This window comes from Lutjanus erythropterus, chromosome 11, assembly GCF_056507025.1.
Source record: "Lutjanus erythropterus isolate fLutEry1 chromosome 11, fLutEry1.hap2, whole genome shotgun sequence".
Taxonomy (NCBI): domain Eukaryota; kingdom Metazoa; phylum Chordata; class Actinopteri; order Lutjaniformes; family Lutjanidae; genus Lutjanus; species Lutjanus erythropterus.
In genome coordinates, this window is record NC_139327.1 from 1,168,907 (window position 1) to 1,186,220 (window position 17,314).

The following is a 17,314-nucleotide window of genomic DNA, read 5'->3' on the forward strand; positions in this document are numbered from 1 at the left end:
GATATTTTTTTTTTTTTTTTTGATAATTTGAGCATTCCCTACTTTAAACATTTAGCTTGTGAGGAACTGGAGACACCAGTAACTATTACTAAGATTAATACTCATCCCTACAAACTGGAAAGAGCTTGGAAAGCCTGATGAGTTCCCATCAGAGTCTTTTAAAAAAAATGGCATCAGCTGGCTCCATTGCTTTGGGATATGTATAATGAACAGTGTTAGGCACGTTACTTTGAAAAAGTAATTAGTTATAGTTACTAGTTACTAACTGAGTTACTCCACCATAAAAGTAACTAGTTACCAGGGAAAGTAACTATTGTTACTTTTTTTTTTTTTAAGTTTAAAAATGTCAAAGAATTTGGATATTTTTTCGAACAGGTTTCACAAGCCAGGTGCATAGAGGAGACTTGGACGGCGTGGCTCTGTGTCCTTCTTTGTTAGCGGAGCTCACATTAACAGCACCTGGCCTGCTATCATCATTACCGGGGTCAGCAGTGTTTTTGGCCACTAGTTTAGTAGAAGCGTGTGCCGTCGAGAGGTGCTTCATTAAATTGGAGTTGCTTACACCGGATGTGGACAAACTCTTTGCTCTGGGACATAATGTACACTCAACATGTACATTTTTACCTTTTACCTTGATGAGGTTAAAGAGGTGCCTGCATTTCCACCTCGAAAACGCCGTCTTTCCCTGCGACTCCTGACTCACCATCTCTGATAGTTTGTGTGTGTGCTGCTATGTGCTGAGTTTGTGTGCAAACACCCGCCCACCTGATGTCTCTGGTTGGCTTAACATGAAATCTTACTCTACCTTAGCCAATTATCATTACTTAGGCGGTTATCTCGTCCCTCCCCTCCCCCCTCACCAAAGGGAAAAAAACACACACATTTGCAGCTCCTGTGTCTGTGTGAGCCAAGTTGGATGACAGCTTCAGTGAGTAGCTTCAGTTACATGCAGTAATGGCGTGTTGGTAACAGTAACGGTGTTGTAACGATAGAAAAAGTAATTAGTTAGATTACTCATTACTGAAAAAAGTAACACCATTAGTAACAGCATTTATTTTAACGCCATTATTCCCATCACTGATAATTAAAATCAGACTTATTTGCACATACGTTACAATTTCTGAACATGTATCTTAATTGATTAACAACATGCTGTGTGCGCTGTTGTATGTACCACCCAGACTACTGTGCTGTCCGTGGTTCTGACACAGAGCAGAGGTGATGGGCAGACAGACAGAACATGTCACTTATTTTTCTTTTCGTTGTTGAAGTTTGAACTTTCAGCCCTAATGCACTTTCTTCTGATTATAACAATCCACAGACAGAGGGGGAAGGGAAGGAAAGTAAAGGCAATGAGGCAAGAGAGAGATACGCACAGCAAAGAAAAGATCAGACTATGATGTTGACATTGAGCCCAAAACACACTAAATGCAAATTACACGCATTGTTCGAAATGGCAGAACACGCAATGAAAGCGTATTGACACGCATCGATCCCCCTTCTCTGCCTCATCCTTTTCTTTATATTAATACTAAAAAAATAAATAGATGCATGTAAATAGTGACTTTTTCCTAAAATACTGCTGGTTCTGTGATGTTGGAATTTTTAATCTGAAGTCTACAATGTCCCATAGAAGCTTCAATCGACGTGCGTCAGTTGAAGCTCTCAGTGTGTTTCGGCCTTTCGTGATTATTGTTCTTGTTTTTTGCTCTGATTAATAAATGCAGTCTTTGATTTTGAAACAGTAGCCTTACAGTCTTGTTACTTAGTTACTGACAGTATTTATGTCATAATAACAGTAACATGATTTTCAGAGTCATCCGTAAATTGGCCATGCTGATGCGCACATCCCTGTATGGTATGTTTTAGAGGCTGTGTGCACCAGGAAATAGGTATCCTCTGAAAACCACTGTGTAATTTGAACCCTAACCGAAATGTTCAGTAGTTGACCACTTTAACTGAAACACAGGTGACAGATCAGCTGGCTGAGTGAACAGAGAACAGATGTTCAAGAAGGATAAGTGACTGGATAAGGATAAGGATAAGAGACTGTTTGTATGTATATTTTTCTGACATTTACTTGATTGGGAGGGAGGGAGAGGGGTAGGCTGGAGCTGCTCAGTGGCTGTGTGTGACTCGGGCTCCCATTCACTGTGCAGTATGTTCAGGCATGTTGTCAAGTTATGAGACTTACACCAAACAAGTATGGAGGCATTTTATGTTTTTTTTTTTTACATTTAAAAAAATTAACCATTCATTTACATTGTTTGGAAGATTCTATAATGTCATTTTCCTGTGAATCTCCAGGAGTGTTTGTGGACTACCAAAATAAAAATGACCCTCAACTGGCATGAGGGTAAGTAGACTATAACTGATTTTTTTTGTGTGTGTGTGAACTGTGTGAACTAAGATGTGCAGCTGAATTGGCTTCAGTGTCAGTAAGCTTTAACACGGAAAAGTTAGGACTTAAGCTGGTCGCATGCTACACAGACCCAGCTATGCTAGTATAAAAATGGGTGAGGTGACAGACATGGTTCAAACTTCATGTGAATGGGAAAGGACTTTTCATCAAAAATGATGCAACAGATGCCACAAAACAGAGGAGAAGGGCTCTACTTCTTTACCTCTGGAACTGACATGCAGGATATATTTTCAACCTTGCAGAACACATTAGTAGCAATGGACTACACAGCTGCAGTGGAGGCGCTGAATATGTACTTTGGTCCCCAAGTTAATACAGTGTTATTCTACATGTCTGAAGCTGTTTTTACACATGCACTCTGAACATTCTCTTTGTGAGGATTCAGATGTCACTGACCTGAACTTTAAACTCTGAGACACTAGAAAGAACAGGGTTGACTAAATGAGAGTAATAATACCCTGACTTATCAAATCAGAGAAACACAGTGTTCACTCACCTTGGTGTGCTGGAATTCCTTCTCTTCCTCCTGGAGCACCTCCAGCTGCTTCAACACAGGCTCCTGCTGGAACTCACCATGGTCAATCTGCATTATATTTAATCAGGGTCATCAGTAGTCATACACAGTGAATACAGTAGCCTTAGAGAATGATAATTAGTTTTTGACAAGCTGATGACAAAAGACTATGTCAGAGCACTCACCATCATCTGTTTAATGTTTGTGTGCTCGTCACTTTCCCGTGCTGCATTGTGATCCTTGTGGACGATCTCCACCCGAATGTCATTTTTTGCTGAAACCACTCCTTTGAGATCTGGAGGAAAGGAGAGACGGAGCAGTGCAGCTGATGCGCATTGGTCCTGTATCACACCATGTCGCTGCCTAATTCCCTCACGACAGCTCCAAAACTCACAGCTTTCCTCAGATCTCATTGCAGCGGCAGTAATGAAGACTATGGTGCACACAATTAAGTAAAATAAGTGTTTCCAGCTAACTGCAGTGTGGCATTAGCTTACTACATGAGAACTTGGATAAATCCCATCTAGGTAATACTCGCTTGTCCTTTAACCTCATGGAGCAATACTGATTAATATGTGTATTCTAATAATACAGCTGTATGTAGCAGGGCAATGAGAATATGAATATAAAATGTCTGGCCTGTCACAATGATCAGGTTACTTTAGCTAAACAACAGATTTGCATGATCCTGATATCTTCTTTTCTGTTGGCTTTCTGAAAGTGTGTGGAAAAGTTTTTGTTAATAGTGGCTGTGTATTTCAGTTTGTAAATGCTCACCCACTACTATGGCCATTAAGCTAATTACTAACAGTCCAACAGTACCAACAGTACAACATTGTTAAGTGGAAGAAATGTGTTATGTGTATGGTTCAGTTCTTGTTTTTCTTGGTTTTGGTGTTCTCAAAAGTTATTACTAAAATATAATAATATACTGTTTAATAATAATATTTAATAATATTTAAGATAAATGATACAGGCCGGCTTGTCAATAAAGTAGACATTTTTTTTGTGAAACAGAGCTTGTCTGAAAGCAGATTTATGTCACTGAGAAAGGAACAAGTGGCTATTTACCATAAGTGGCATTGATTTATGTTATATATTTTAACTATGTAGTAGAGGCCAACAAATGTAATTACCTGAGGCCCCCAGAATAGTTGCTGTGGCTGTGCTATGAAATAAATTTAACACAGAGAAATGACCAGCAAGAATTAGAATTACTAATTCAACTAATGAACCCATATTGAATAACAAGATTTTCCACTGAAACTCTTCTGCAGTTTTTACACAGAGATCCTGTAATATTGCCACAACAAGGGCTCGCCTTTAAGCTGACTTTCTGTTTTCACATTGAACAGAGCAGTGCCAGTGTAAAGCTGCCCCAGTGTGTCCTTTTACACAGCGTGCCAGCATCGTTGAATCAAAACAGGCATGGCATAACACAACAGCAAGTGATTCTACTCTTCTACTTTTGTCTTATCAGACACAGGGCTGATGACCTCATGGATTTATACCATAAAGCTTTTTATGTGTTCCTGGACAAATGGGGCATTGCTTCTGCTGCAACAGTTAGGATATAAAGATCACTTTGTGATGATTTCTCTTTTTGGGCTTGATTTCTCTAGGCCTGCCTGTTTGCTTACTGCATGCAGCTCTGTGTCAGTGTTGTAAAAAGTGTCTGTTCTTCTTTCTTTGCTTAAAACAGCTGTCATGAATTTGTTGGTTATTTCCTGTTAAATTTGATAGTTTCTGTTCCTCCCTCATGTGTTTTGGTTTTACTTCCTGTCTTTGTCTGTTTTCCCGCTCCTTTTGATCACCTATTATTTTCACCTGTCATTGACTGCCCTCCCCTGTGTCTTGTTATCCTCCCCTCCCTAGTGTATTTAATCCTGTGTCTTGTCCTCTTTTGTTGTTGGTTCATACTCGTTTCTTGTCCGTGTTTCTTCTCTTAGATGGATGTGTTTGGGCTTTTCCTTCCCTGGAATTTTGATTATTGCATCTCCTGGAGTTCTAGTTGCTTTGTAAGTTTTTGTATTTGTTTTTCTCTGACTTGTTTGAGACTCCCTCCCTTACATTGGTGTAAGCTTTTGTTTGTTTTTGTTAATCATTAAATTTCTTGGAACTGCTCTGCTCTCTGTTGTCTGCATTTGGGTCCTCCACCTAGTTGAACTGTAACACTAACAGGTATGTGGAATAAGTGCATAATTTAAAGAACACAGTCAGAAACAGCAGTGAATGTGCAACTCAGCAGCATCCTGATATGACATGCAGCCTTACCCTTTTACACAGACATTGACTCAGCTCTGTTACTGCCTCCCTTAGTGGAACACATGCAGAACGAAACTGACCCCTCCAGTCTGCCTCTACCTTTTACACAGATGGTAAGCCAAGATAACGATGCAATATTCTGGCCTGGAACAGGTTGTGTAAAAGGGGCTTTTATTTCTGTGTCTCTACACGTATACTGACCTAATGATTATATATTTAGTGTAGGCTCAGTCACACAGTGAAGCTATACTGCTGGAATGCTTAAGGTGGGGCTGGCATTTTATTTTTGGCATCACTGAGCAAAGGTTCCATAATAACATTTAAGCATAATGCAATTTGTCTGAGAGAAAACTAGACTTCTGCTCCTCCTCTTGGGTCTGTTTTCAGGCTTTAGAAAATCTAGCCCATGATGAGAGACTTTATCTCTCTCAGTAAGATAGTTGATTGTTGACTTTCATTCTCCAAACATCAGTATTTGACGACCTGAGGGGTGTACTACGAAGGAAGCTCAACACAGCCAGGCTTTCTTTGCATAATCTGGATCGACAAAGCCTAAAACCTCAGAGATAACAGGTATCATGATGGTGGTTATCAACTTGCTTTGTTAATCCAGGCTCTCATCTTAAGGCTTTGTGCACGCTCACATAAAAGGGGCGTTTGTTGCGTCATTTGACTCTTCTTCCGCATGAAATGAAGCGATCGCGAGCCACTTAAGTCAAAATCATCAAGTTGTTATAATTATGAGCTGTGGAAAATATACAAAATACATTACGGCAAAAAGCAACACTGTTGCTGCAAATAAAGCAGGAGAAGAAGAATGATGTCAGAAAATTACTGATGGACTAAATGTGGTCTTAATGCTGCCGTTTATTCTAACATGAAAACTGCACATTAAACAATAAAACTCCATACAGCAGATTTAAACATGAGGAAGTCTGTCTGACACTGTCCTATGATGACAGAGACGTGGACATCACTGAAGTTTTTGACCAAACCAACGTAAAATGAGTGTAACTGATTTAAGATTGTCTGTGATAAATGATGATGAATTTTCTAATCAGTGATCTGAGCTGCAATATCACCAAGACAAAACAGATAACAGTAAAAAGTATTCAAAGTGTCTGTAGTTGCTTCATCATTATTTTACTGTGTGGATTATATACCATGTCAATAAAATGTTAAAATGATCTGGAGCAAACGGGGAAAAATGACTCTGCATCACCAAACGGAGGTTACCATGACAGCGTGATGCATTCAGTTTGTGCTGCTGTTACATTTTTACATTATATGGATTTGTTCTGTGATATTACGAACATACAGCTCAACAACTTTTCATTTTTAATGTCTTCCCTCAGTTTAAAAGCTATATCGCTCATAAACAACCTTGTTAGAACAATAATTAGTTAAAGAACAGCACGTTTTACAGACAATTTAATCATAAACTCTGAACATAACCTGCTCCCGACCAGGTTATGAGTTTAGTTACCATGGTGATCTAGCCAGGTTAAAAGAGAGCCACCTTCGTGACACTGAAAATCCTGGCTTTAGACTCAACATAGCTCGCTAACCCATTAATCTCGCTTCGTAGTACACCGCTCTGGGAATGAGACTTCACAATCACCCACCTTTGAGCCACCAATTTAAAGCATGGGTAATTTGACAACCTCTGAAAAAGACTCAACAATTGATTCTTTCTCTACAATTGCTCTTTGTAATTTCATAGTGAAACAATGACTATAAAAGTTGCATAAAACCACACGTGGATTGAAACACAAATGCTTCTTTCAAATGTATTTACACTCCAGCTAACTTTGACATCACACAACAACATATACAACATATGGTATGTTTTCATTTTCCAGTTTTTGTTTTTGCCAATTGTTATCACTGGAAACTATGCTGGCATGTATCCATGTATGTAAGTGGACATGCATGTTACACTATGCTATGAAAATGGTTGATGAGGAAATATTACCGTGTGATATTTTTTTTTTATTTATACAACAGCAAAGTTGGGAAAAAGACAACACTCGCCCAGTGAAAGCATCAGCAGGCATTGCTTATCATGCTGAGAGCACAGACTCATTCAAACACTTTTTAAGGCCTTACTCTCTGTTTTCACATCTCTCTGGCGTGAAAGGGACACAGGAAGAGAAGACATGACCAGATGGACATCCTCTGTGTGACAAAAAGAAAAGAACAGTTAAAAGTCACCCTTTAAAGAACAAGTGAGAACAAGACCAAGTGTTCTCTCCGATGTTCTCCCTCTGTTCCAGCGACAGTGCTACAGGCCATCAGGCTCTGCCTGAACATGTAATCATATGTGGGATGGGAAATCCTGCCCTTCACACAGTGAAGCAGATATGAACAGAGGCAAAGAAAATTCTATATTTAGACAAAAACTTTAGAAATAAAAGAAACAAGGTTTTCTTAAAGGATCTTATCGGCCAAGCCAGAGCTGGAAGCTGGATTGTGCATGAACCTAAATCAAAGGTTACAGCAACATTAACTAATAATAGCAGATAGTTCTCTCTGATAGACTGTATAACATTATGGATAAATTTCATGAATGGGTATGTACTGATATGTTGTTTTATGTATTAACTTGGGATGGTGCTCCAGTCTGTAGAGTTTGAGAAAGTGGTTCTTTCTCAGTAAAGTTTATTTTGAATTAATTATGGGACTTATGAGAGGTATATGTTTTCTATTACACTCTACAGGGATACATAACAAGTCTGTTGAACAGTATGTGGCAGACCTGAGATTCAAAAGCCAGTCATGTAATTCTGGCACACAGTGTGATTGTGCCAATTCCCACTAAAGGTATGTGCAAACTGACACTGAAATGGAGAGAGAAAAGTGATTCATGCACTGTTTTCTATAGTAATGGAGAAAAGACAGCCCATTTTTGGATCACGAGCATGTGAGAAGCAGTGGCTAAAGAAAGTTTGCATTATTGACAGGAATTCAGTGCAGCTAGCCACTGAGTCAGAGGACCAGACCCAGTTGCACAATGAAATCATAGCAGGGTTCCTAGAAGTGTTTGAGGGGATGAAGACGCTAAAGACAAAATACAGCTCAATTAATGCATCAAACTCTTAAGCTTTAAGCCAGGGGATGCAAATCAGACTGGATTTTTCTGCAGATGGTCATATTCAGCCTTCTTCACCAAAACTCAAGAAGCAGCATCATTTAGAAGCTAGCATGATGCATGTTACATTAAGGGATGGGAATCTCTTTGTTTGACTTTTTATTTTAAGAGTTAATTGCATTAATTAATGAATGAATCATTTTGAAAGCATCATACAGTCTCCTGCCTGTATATGAATAACAAAATAAAGGGGAGGTACAGTGTTTTGCTGTGTGTGTTGTTATTAACATTCTGTCTCCAGCAGAGAGCAGCCTCTCTACTGCACTGTTAACTCTGAGGCAAGACATCGCTGTCCAGCATGCAGAGCTGGTGTCGAGTTTTAGTGGTGAACAGACTGAGCAAACAGTGATTTTCTTCACCACAGTGGTGTTTTAAGTTGTGTAATGCTGTAAGCTACTCTTGTTTGTTATAGCCAGTCGCTGGTCAGCTCCTCAGCTCTTAATGTCTCTCAGCAATGGTAGAAAGGATTTACAGTACACTTCCCTTTTGTCTCACAAACATGATTATTTAGAAACTAAATCAAAACATGATTGCCCCCACTGCCTTTTGAGAATATGAAGTACATCTCTCCTTATTAACTGCAGTGTGTGTGTGTGCTGTAGATGATCCAGGTGCTGCGCTGCCCTTGAAGCAGAGTGCCTTTTTTGCTCTGTCAACATCATATTAATTAACATTTAGAAAACAGATTTTTGACTTTTATGAACTGATTCAGAATCTTCCACGTCCGCATCTAAGAATCAGTTATTTCCATTATTTCTCCCACGCCTAATTATTCTTATTCCATCCAATCTGAATTTAAATGGGAATCTGCATACATGTTATATTTTGGGTGCAGCATGAAGAAACTACAATTCTAATTTCTTTGAACAACCCTATGTTATATATTGATAATAAATTACCTTGATTCCTTGATTGATTTATTATTCAGACTTACCCTGAAAAAGCAGAGTGGCAGAGGAGATGCCACAACCAACAAACAAGACTTGACAACAGAGGCCATTAGGTTAAGTTATCTATGTGGGCAGGTTTATTCCAAACACTAAGGCACTCACAAGTCTGTTGTAAGAAAATACAGAATGGCCACATAAAGTGCAAAGACTGTCAAGTTGTGATAAAAAAATCTTCTTCACACATGGGATCCCGAGACAATTTTATCTGATACTGCCAAACAATGTGATGTTTGAAGTTGACACATGAAGTTTGCCTGGAATTATGGATTCACACATGTAATGTTGAGCCACATCTGTGAGGTCCTATGAATTGGAGGCAGAACAAGGAATTGTTTCACAACAGGACAAATGACACCTTTTGGCTGTTCCAGGCACATCATCAGCTAAGACAGGACCCAAGGTTAAAACTGAGGGCACACTAGAGGGGGCTGAGCGAGGTGAGAGCGATCTCAACACATTTCCTAAGAAATTAGGTGAAATCGGCCCCCAGGTTGCTACACCATATAAGAAAAAATCAAGTCTCAGGAAGCAACGAGAAAGAACAACAACAACAAAAAAATACAATAAAATAAAATAAACAAAAACAAACAAACAAAAAGACATGGCTTCAGAAAAGCTAATGGTGTAAAGCTATATATGATTATAGAGAAAGAATGATTTATGTAGCTTGTTATAAGGTCTGGGGTTTAAAGCTCCTTCTTTAAAGAATCTCAAGAATCTTTACTTCCCAATAATAAAGAAATGTTTAGTGTTATATCTATTATCCATAGTAATGAAAAAAGGGAAGATGTGTTGATATGAGACTCAATTTATCTGTTCAGGAGAGCACAGAGAAAGAAGTGTCTGTGTGTTCAGCTCTCAGTACCTCTGGAGCTTTTGACTGAATCTCTGTGGTTTGTAGTTTGTGTTTTTTTCTCCTGCATTACTTTTTGTACCTTCTGCTTTATTTTATTATATTATTACATTTTTTCATGCTTCAGCTGATAATAATAATAATAATAATAATTCATTATACTTATATATCGCTTTTCAAAATACTCAAAGACGCTTGACAAAAAGAAAAGAGAAAGGAAGAAACAACATACAACAATATAGCAAACAACAAAAAGGAAAGAGAAAAAAACAAACAAACAAGGGATGAGGAGAAGAAACTGTCAATGGTTGAAAGCGGTGTTGAACAGATGAGTCTTGAGCAGTTTTTTCAATATGGGGAGAGAGGGCGAATCTCGAATGGCTTATAGGGAGTGAGTTCCAGAGGGTGGGAGCAGCGATGGAGAAGGCCGTGTCCCCCCAGGATTTGTACTTGTTCCGGATGGGTGGGGACAGGAGATTAGCATCAGCAGAGCGGAGTGCACGGGTGGGAGTGTGTCGGTGAAGAAGTTCAGACAGGTAGGGTGGGGCCAGGTTATTTAGGATTTTGTATGTAATAAGGAGGATTTTGAAATGAATTCTCTGGGAGATGGGCAGCCAGTGGAGTTTGTGGAGGATGGGGGTGATGTGGTCACGGGTGCGGGTATGGGTGAGTAGTCGGGTGGCAGAGTTCTGGATGTACTGGAGCTTATTGAGGGTTTTTGATGGTGAGCCGTAGAGGAGACTGTTGCAGTAGTCCAGACGGGAGGTGATGAGGCGTGGATGAGGGTTTCTGCAGCTGTGGAGGAGAGGGATGGACGGAGACGGGCAATGTTCTTGAGGTGGAAGAAAGCTGTTTTGGTGAGTTGTCTGATGTGCTGGTTGGAGGAGAGGGTTTGATCAAAAATGATGCCAAGATTACGGATGTGAGGGGAGGTTGGTACTGAGGTGGCGTCGATGTTGAGAGTGAAGGTTTTGGGTGGATTTGGTGAGTGCTTTTGGACCAATGATGATTATTTCGGATTTGTCGCAGTTTAGTTTGAGGAAATTGATTTGAATCCAGGATTTTATTTCAGTGATGCAGTTAGTCAGGGTAGAGTGGGTGGCAGTGGAGATTGTCTTGGTGGAGATGAGGAGCTGGATATCATCGGCGAAGCAGTGGAACTGGAGTGGAACTATCACCATGGTGATAGTTCTATTTAGTTAGTACTGATGTAAACGAAAGTTTAACTACGGTTCTATGAATCCTGGATGACCACCAGAGGCAGCACTTTAAGCACTGAATAACTCCATTTCATGCATGCGCAGATCAAGTAGTAATACCAGCAAAGTCACCTGTGACTTGAGAGGCTATGTTTTCAGGTGTCGTCAGAGGCTCTGTACTTTGCAGAAACAGGGTCCTAATTCCTGCCTGAACATGAAACAGAGAACAGCCGCCACCTGTTCCCATAGCATCCAGAACAGTGTCATGGACGGTGCCTATATATTCGTTCAGCAGCGGGCTGGCCCTTGCAGAGGCAAGGGTTGAGATGCCAGTCCCGGCCAGCCAGCTGAGACCTCCTGTCAGGAAGGCACTATGGCGAGCAGCAACAGAGTTTGTGCAGAAGAGGAAACCACATATGTCCTGGCCAGTTGCTGGCCCTGATGAAGAAGAACCCACTGATATGATACCATAATCAGAGGTACTGGCGGGAATGCATAAAGAAGATCCTCTGGTCACTTGAGGGCATCCTGCCCTGGAGGGCTGGGCTCCTCCATCCAGGTAAACCAGAGGGGACAATGGGTAGTCTCTGCCTAGGCAAAAAGATCCACCTCCGCCTTGCCAAAGAGGTCCCAGATGCGGAGCATCACCTCTGGGTGAAGCCGCCACTCCCCTGGAGGAGGCTTGCAGCGGGAAATGAAGTCCACTACCTTGTTCTGTTTCCCCAGTAGATACATTGCCCTCAGGCTGGCTAAGCCTCATGCGGGCCTGAGCAGACCACTGCCCCCGAGCTGTTCTGTTCTGCCACACTGCACCCTACCCTGAGAGGGAACCATCTGTTGTGATGCTCTCCCGGGAGGGTGGAACGGAGCCCACGGGCGTGCCCAGTATCATGAAGGCCCTTTTTTGCCATGGGGGATAGAGCAAGGAGGCAGCGCTATGACAGGGTGAGCATAAGATGTGACATTGAGTTACTTTGGCGGCTCATATGAGATGCTGCATGCATCATGTCATCTCTCTGACACAACATGGGGATGATGGACACACCATTGTCGTCTCAACAGCAGTTGCATGGCCGCCAGTGTCTGGCCATCAGACATTGCGTGAGAGAGAGCTCTGGAATCTCTCCAATGTGCATGCAACTCCTTCAGGTATTCCTCTGAAGGAGGCACAGTAAATGTAGCTGGGACCGAACTGCGCAGCTGGTTGGGCTTGCAGCACATCTAGCTGCAGGTGAGCCTAGGCCACATGAATGATGGCCCCATGGAGCTACCCTCTGAACATCCCCCTCTGAGCATCCCCCTGAACTGTGGGAACCTGCCTCTGAGGTATGAGAGACAGTGTCACAGGAGACTGAGTCTGCCCCATATTCCACAAATTCCCTGTCGTCGAGAGAATGTCATCCTCTGGACCCAACATTGAGGAGTAGACACATGCACACTGTTCCAGTCCCAGTTTGGAGGGCTAGAAAGATGAACTTAATCTGATTAAGTTCTGCTGTCAGGAGGTCCACTCTGGAAGCAAGCTTACACTCCTTCTTCCTGGAGGAAGTGCCTTCAGTCTTCACAGTGCAATGCTTTGGCCAACTAGGTCGGGCTATTGACAGCCTGTGAGCTTGAGATAGCTCTTCTGCTGAGGGGACACCACCTAAAAGTTGTTCTACCTCAACCAGTCTCACAGCCCCCACTGCCAGGGGCATGAAGCTGCAGTTCATACAAGGGTCCTCTGAAAGGCCTTCCTTCAGGTGCGCAAGACCAAGACATGAGGGCCAAAGGTCATGACCATCTTCAGGCCGCAGAGGAGTCATACAGGTGGTACAACAATGAGAATTCATCATAATGGTGGCCACCAATTATGAAGAACAACACTTGAAAAACAACGTATGCTGGGAGTGGGAGCAGAAACACTGTCTTCACCAACCAAAGTTGTGAAAAGAATCCAAAAGAAGCAAAAATTAAAGCAGCTCAAATGAAAGTACTGCCATTACCTGTAAAAAATAAAACCCATCCACATATGCTGTGACTACAAAAACAGCAAGTATGATCAAGTCTTAAAACAGATTAGCATAGGTACAACTGTACAAAACAAAATAAGCCAAAATAAGGAATGCTGTAACTACAAAAACAGCATAGCTACGACCGAGTCGCCACCAAGAGAAATTAAATTAGCACAGCAAAGCACTGCTGCCAACCGTTAAAAGCTAAATTAAATCCAAAGAAGGAATGCAACTACAAAAGACAGGTATGGTCATGTTGTTACCCAAACAATCAGATTAGCTCAAGCAAAATCAATGCAGCTAACCATAAAATAGGATAAAACAAACTACACCTTTGCTAGGAGAGGGACCAAAAACACAGCCTCAACAACAGGTTGTTATTGTTAAACTACTGAGTAAACCAGGTACAATCAAAGATGCTACCATTCATAATAAAGTTAGCTCAAGCGGACACACTGTCGCTAACCATAAACAAGATATCAGAGCACAGCTAAGCTGGTAGAGGGAATGAAAACACTGCCTTCACCGACAAAGTACAATATGCTCTGAGTTTGGTCAGGGTCCGACATTAACAGCTGTTGCCTGGGACAACTAACAATAACCAGCAGGCAAGCAAAACCTGCCCAGATATGCCAGATTGGGCAAGCGCCGACTCAGATCTTTTTTTTATTATCATTATTATGTTTTTCCTCTCTCCTTTCTGTTACTTTGGAGCCCCGAAGTGGTCAGTTACAGCGTGCCTCTGCCTCCATTGGCTGAAGGTCTCTGCTAACGTGCAGACGTCAGACATTCATTCAAATATAATGGTAGAAAGCTGGAAGCCAAAGTCAGCAAAATTAGCTTATGAAACAGAAAAGAGATGCAGAATGTTTCTCCTTTTGTGGAAATAAATATATCCGTGCCTGTACTACAATGCTACAATACCGGCTATGTACTGCACTGTCTGCAGAGAATTCCTGGCTAAAGCCGATAAAAATGGATAATTTTGCTGTGGCAATGACAGTGTTAAACAGGTGGCTCAACTGTTCAGAGAGTGTACGGAGGGTGTAACTGGTAGAGTTGGGCAATATGTAAAAATTTTCAAAATGATCATCATTAGCCCATCCATCGGATTGGCAACATCTTCGTCCCCCTCCCACCTCCTAGCGTCCTCTCAGGTCTCTGCTGGGAGATGTGCGCAAGTGGCAAATTCACTATGTTATGAATGCTGCATGCGTTCATTACATCCAATAGACAAAATAAACTCACAAAGTGTCTAGAAATTACATGTTCTCACACTTATTTTCCATTTTAAATGGAGAAATACAACCAATCACCTTCTGAATTCAAGTTTCTCTCTTTTACTAAACTAAGACAACCTTAATTGGCTCGTTAACTCCTCGGAAAATACTGTTGCCTTCTCAGCTTCGTAGTTCCTAACCGTAGTACGGAACAGCTGGTACCTTAGCTTGGCTCGTTTGGCGCTGGTAACAAGCAGTCCGGGCTGATTTCGCACTCACAGAGGAGGGGAGGCGGAATACCTGAACACATGAACCGGGACTATTAGGCTCTTCTCTTTCTTCCAGCATTACAACACAGTACTGTTATGGCCGTAGACTTGAGCTTTATCACTCTGAATATGCAACTTACAGATGCTATAACTAGCGTAACTTCTACATAGCTCACCGGAGGGGAAGGACACGCATGCTCCTCTGCGGGCGTGCACACAACAACGACACAGCCACGCACTGGCTACTAACAAAAACACACTACTCATAAGGCCACCTTCTTAAAGGGGAATGCTCAGGCCGGTAACAATACACTTAATTCAAACTTGACAGAAAAGCATATGGAACTCACTAAAACCGTCTTTGTTGGTCTGTCCACTCTTCCAACAATCTTTGTTTTATGGTAACAACTTTGGTTTGGTCAAAATACATCCTTAATTCACCATGCAAAAACAGTGTAAACAGTCTAACTCTGCAGGCTGTTTTCCTCTCACTCGTCACCCAGCCCAGTGCACTCATGGTCAGCTGAGTGGATGTGTACTACGCTGCTAGATGAGAGCGCGATGCAGAGCAGAGGCTTTCACTCTACAGACTATTACATTAGCAGAATAAAATGATTTTGCCCTAAAAATCAATGCCCTAAAAAAAAAAGCAATCGGTGTTGGACTCAGCCCATCATTAATAGACGATATATTCCTCCAACCGCACAACCCTATTAACCGCTACTGTTTAATTACAATGGAACAGTGCTTAAACATTTCACTGATCTGACTGCACTGATCTGTACAAATTCACGGTTAAATATAATGTTGAGCTGAGCTTGAAGTTTACTGAACATGTTAAAATAATACAAACAAGATCAAAACAACAGCACATTAACGACAAATAATGAACATAAATTATATCATATATTATATTATATATAAATAATATAGGAAAAGAACGTCCTAGACAGGGCAAGTAGGAATTTAGATGGGGCAAGTAGATTTGAGGAGTACTTGCCCTGCAGGGCAAATAGGAAAAAAATAACGTCGGACCCTGTTGGTACTTTACCAGTCGAGAGTCCATTTGTAAGATGATGATGATCTGAAGAATCCAGCATCCACAATGCTGGTGAAACAGCAACACTCCGCTTCCCAGAGGGACAGTTTGCCGCAGCCCTTTGAGGGCGAGCACCTCACAGCTCCGACTAACAATGTGTGATCACAAGGCTACCAGCAACAGGCTGCTAAATACTTTGACTTCAGCTACTGTTAGCTAGCTACACTTAGTTAATAGCAAAAATTAGCTCTGAGCTAATACTATGACTGTAGTACACCTGCAAAAGCGAGAAGGAAAAAGGAACAGATCCTCTGACAACACTGGAAGATATAGCCTGTCTGGGGTCATCAAGGGGGGGGTCACTCACAGGTGACTTTGTTGGTATTACTACTCGAACTGTGCACACGCAAGATGGAGTCATTCAGTGCCTAAAGCACCTTTAAACAGCTTTAAGGTATCAAAATACCTTCAATTGCAAATAATTTGTTTAGGACATAAAATGTTTATCCACTGTTCTGATGCTCAACTAAAAACAAGGGTGTCATCAGTCAATGCACACCTTCAAGTAAGTGCAAACTCCACTGAGTCAAACAGAGCCAAGCCAAGCAGGACATGTGCATGGATACAAAAGGAGCAAAAGAGTTGCAGTAGTTATTGGTGCTGGCAACAAACACTCGTTGCCTCCACCAAAAAAATTTGCATGTCCACCCAGGTGTCTTGTTTACATCACTGCTGATTTAACACTTGGTGCACCCTCAAAAAAAAATCCCCTTAAGCACCCTCATACATATTTTGTGTGTATATATAATGTATTTTTCCCCTTTTTTTTTTTTTGCTATTTCTTTTTTCTGACTCAAGTTTTAATCATAAAAATCATTTCCGTCATAATTTTTAGGATTTTAACCCTTTAAATGCCTGTTTGTGTACAAGATGCCACTGTTTTTAAAATGAAAAAAAACAAACACAATAAATGAATTAAAATTAATATACTAAATGCAAAGTGGATTTTTTGAGGGGGGTTTATTACAGTCTAGTATATGTCAATAATTAACAACATTGACTTAGATGCATTTGCATTTTTTGTGTGCAGGGTCAGATTTATAAATTACTCCCATTAAGCTCCCTCATACACATTTTTGTGTATATTCATATTCATATGAATGTAAATATAAATATAATAAGTATATATTTTTCCATTTTTTTGTCTTTTTCCTTATTTCCAACTCCAGTCTTATTCATAAAATAATTTTAATCAGCATTTTTAGGATTTTAACCCTTTAAATACCATTTTGTGTACAAGATGCCACTGTTTTTTAAAACAAAAAAAAAAACACAATAAATGAATTAAAATCCATCCACCCATCCATTTTCTGTAATCGCTTATTCCCAAAGGCTGGAGCCTATCCCAGCTGATGTTGGGTGAGAGGCGGGGTTCACC

At 40.9% G+C, this 17,314-nt stretch overlaps 1 protein-coding gene across 1 annotated transcript in view; it reads right to left on the reverse strand.

The window, feature by feature from the left end:
- LOC146318500 (kin of IRRE-like protein 3) overlaps positions 1–17,314 on the reverse strand; it is a 462,133-nt gene that overhangs the window by 7,273 nt on the left and 437,546 nt on the right. The window contains exons 13-15 of the mRNA XM_084730401.1: positions 7,311–7,379; positions 3,122–3,231; positions 2,919–3,005 (exon numbers count right to left, since the gene is read on the reverse strand). Coding sequence (XP_084586527.1) covers positions 2,919–3,005; positions 3,122–3,231; positions 7,311–7,379 — 266 coding nt within the window. The remainder of the gene's footprint in view (positions 1–2,918; positions 3,006–3,121; positions 3,232–7,310; positions 7,380–17,314) is intronic.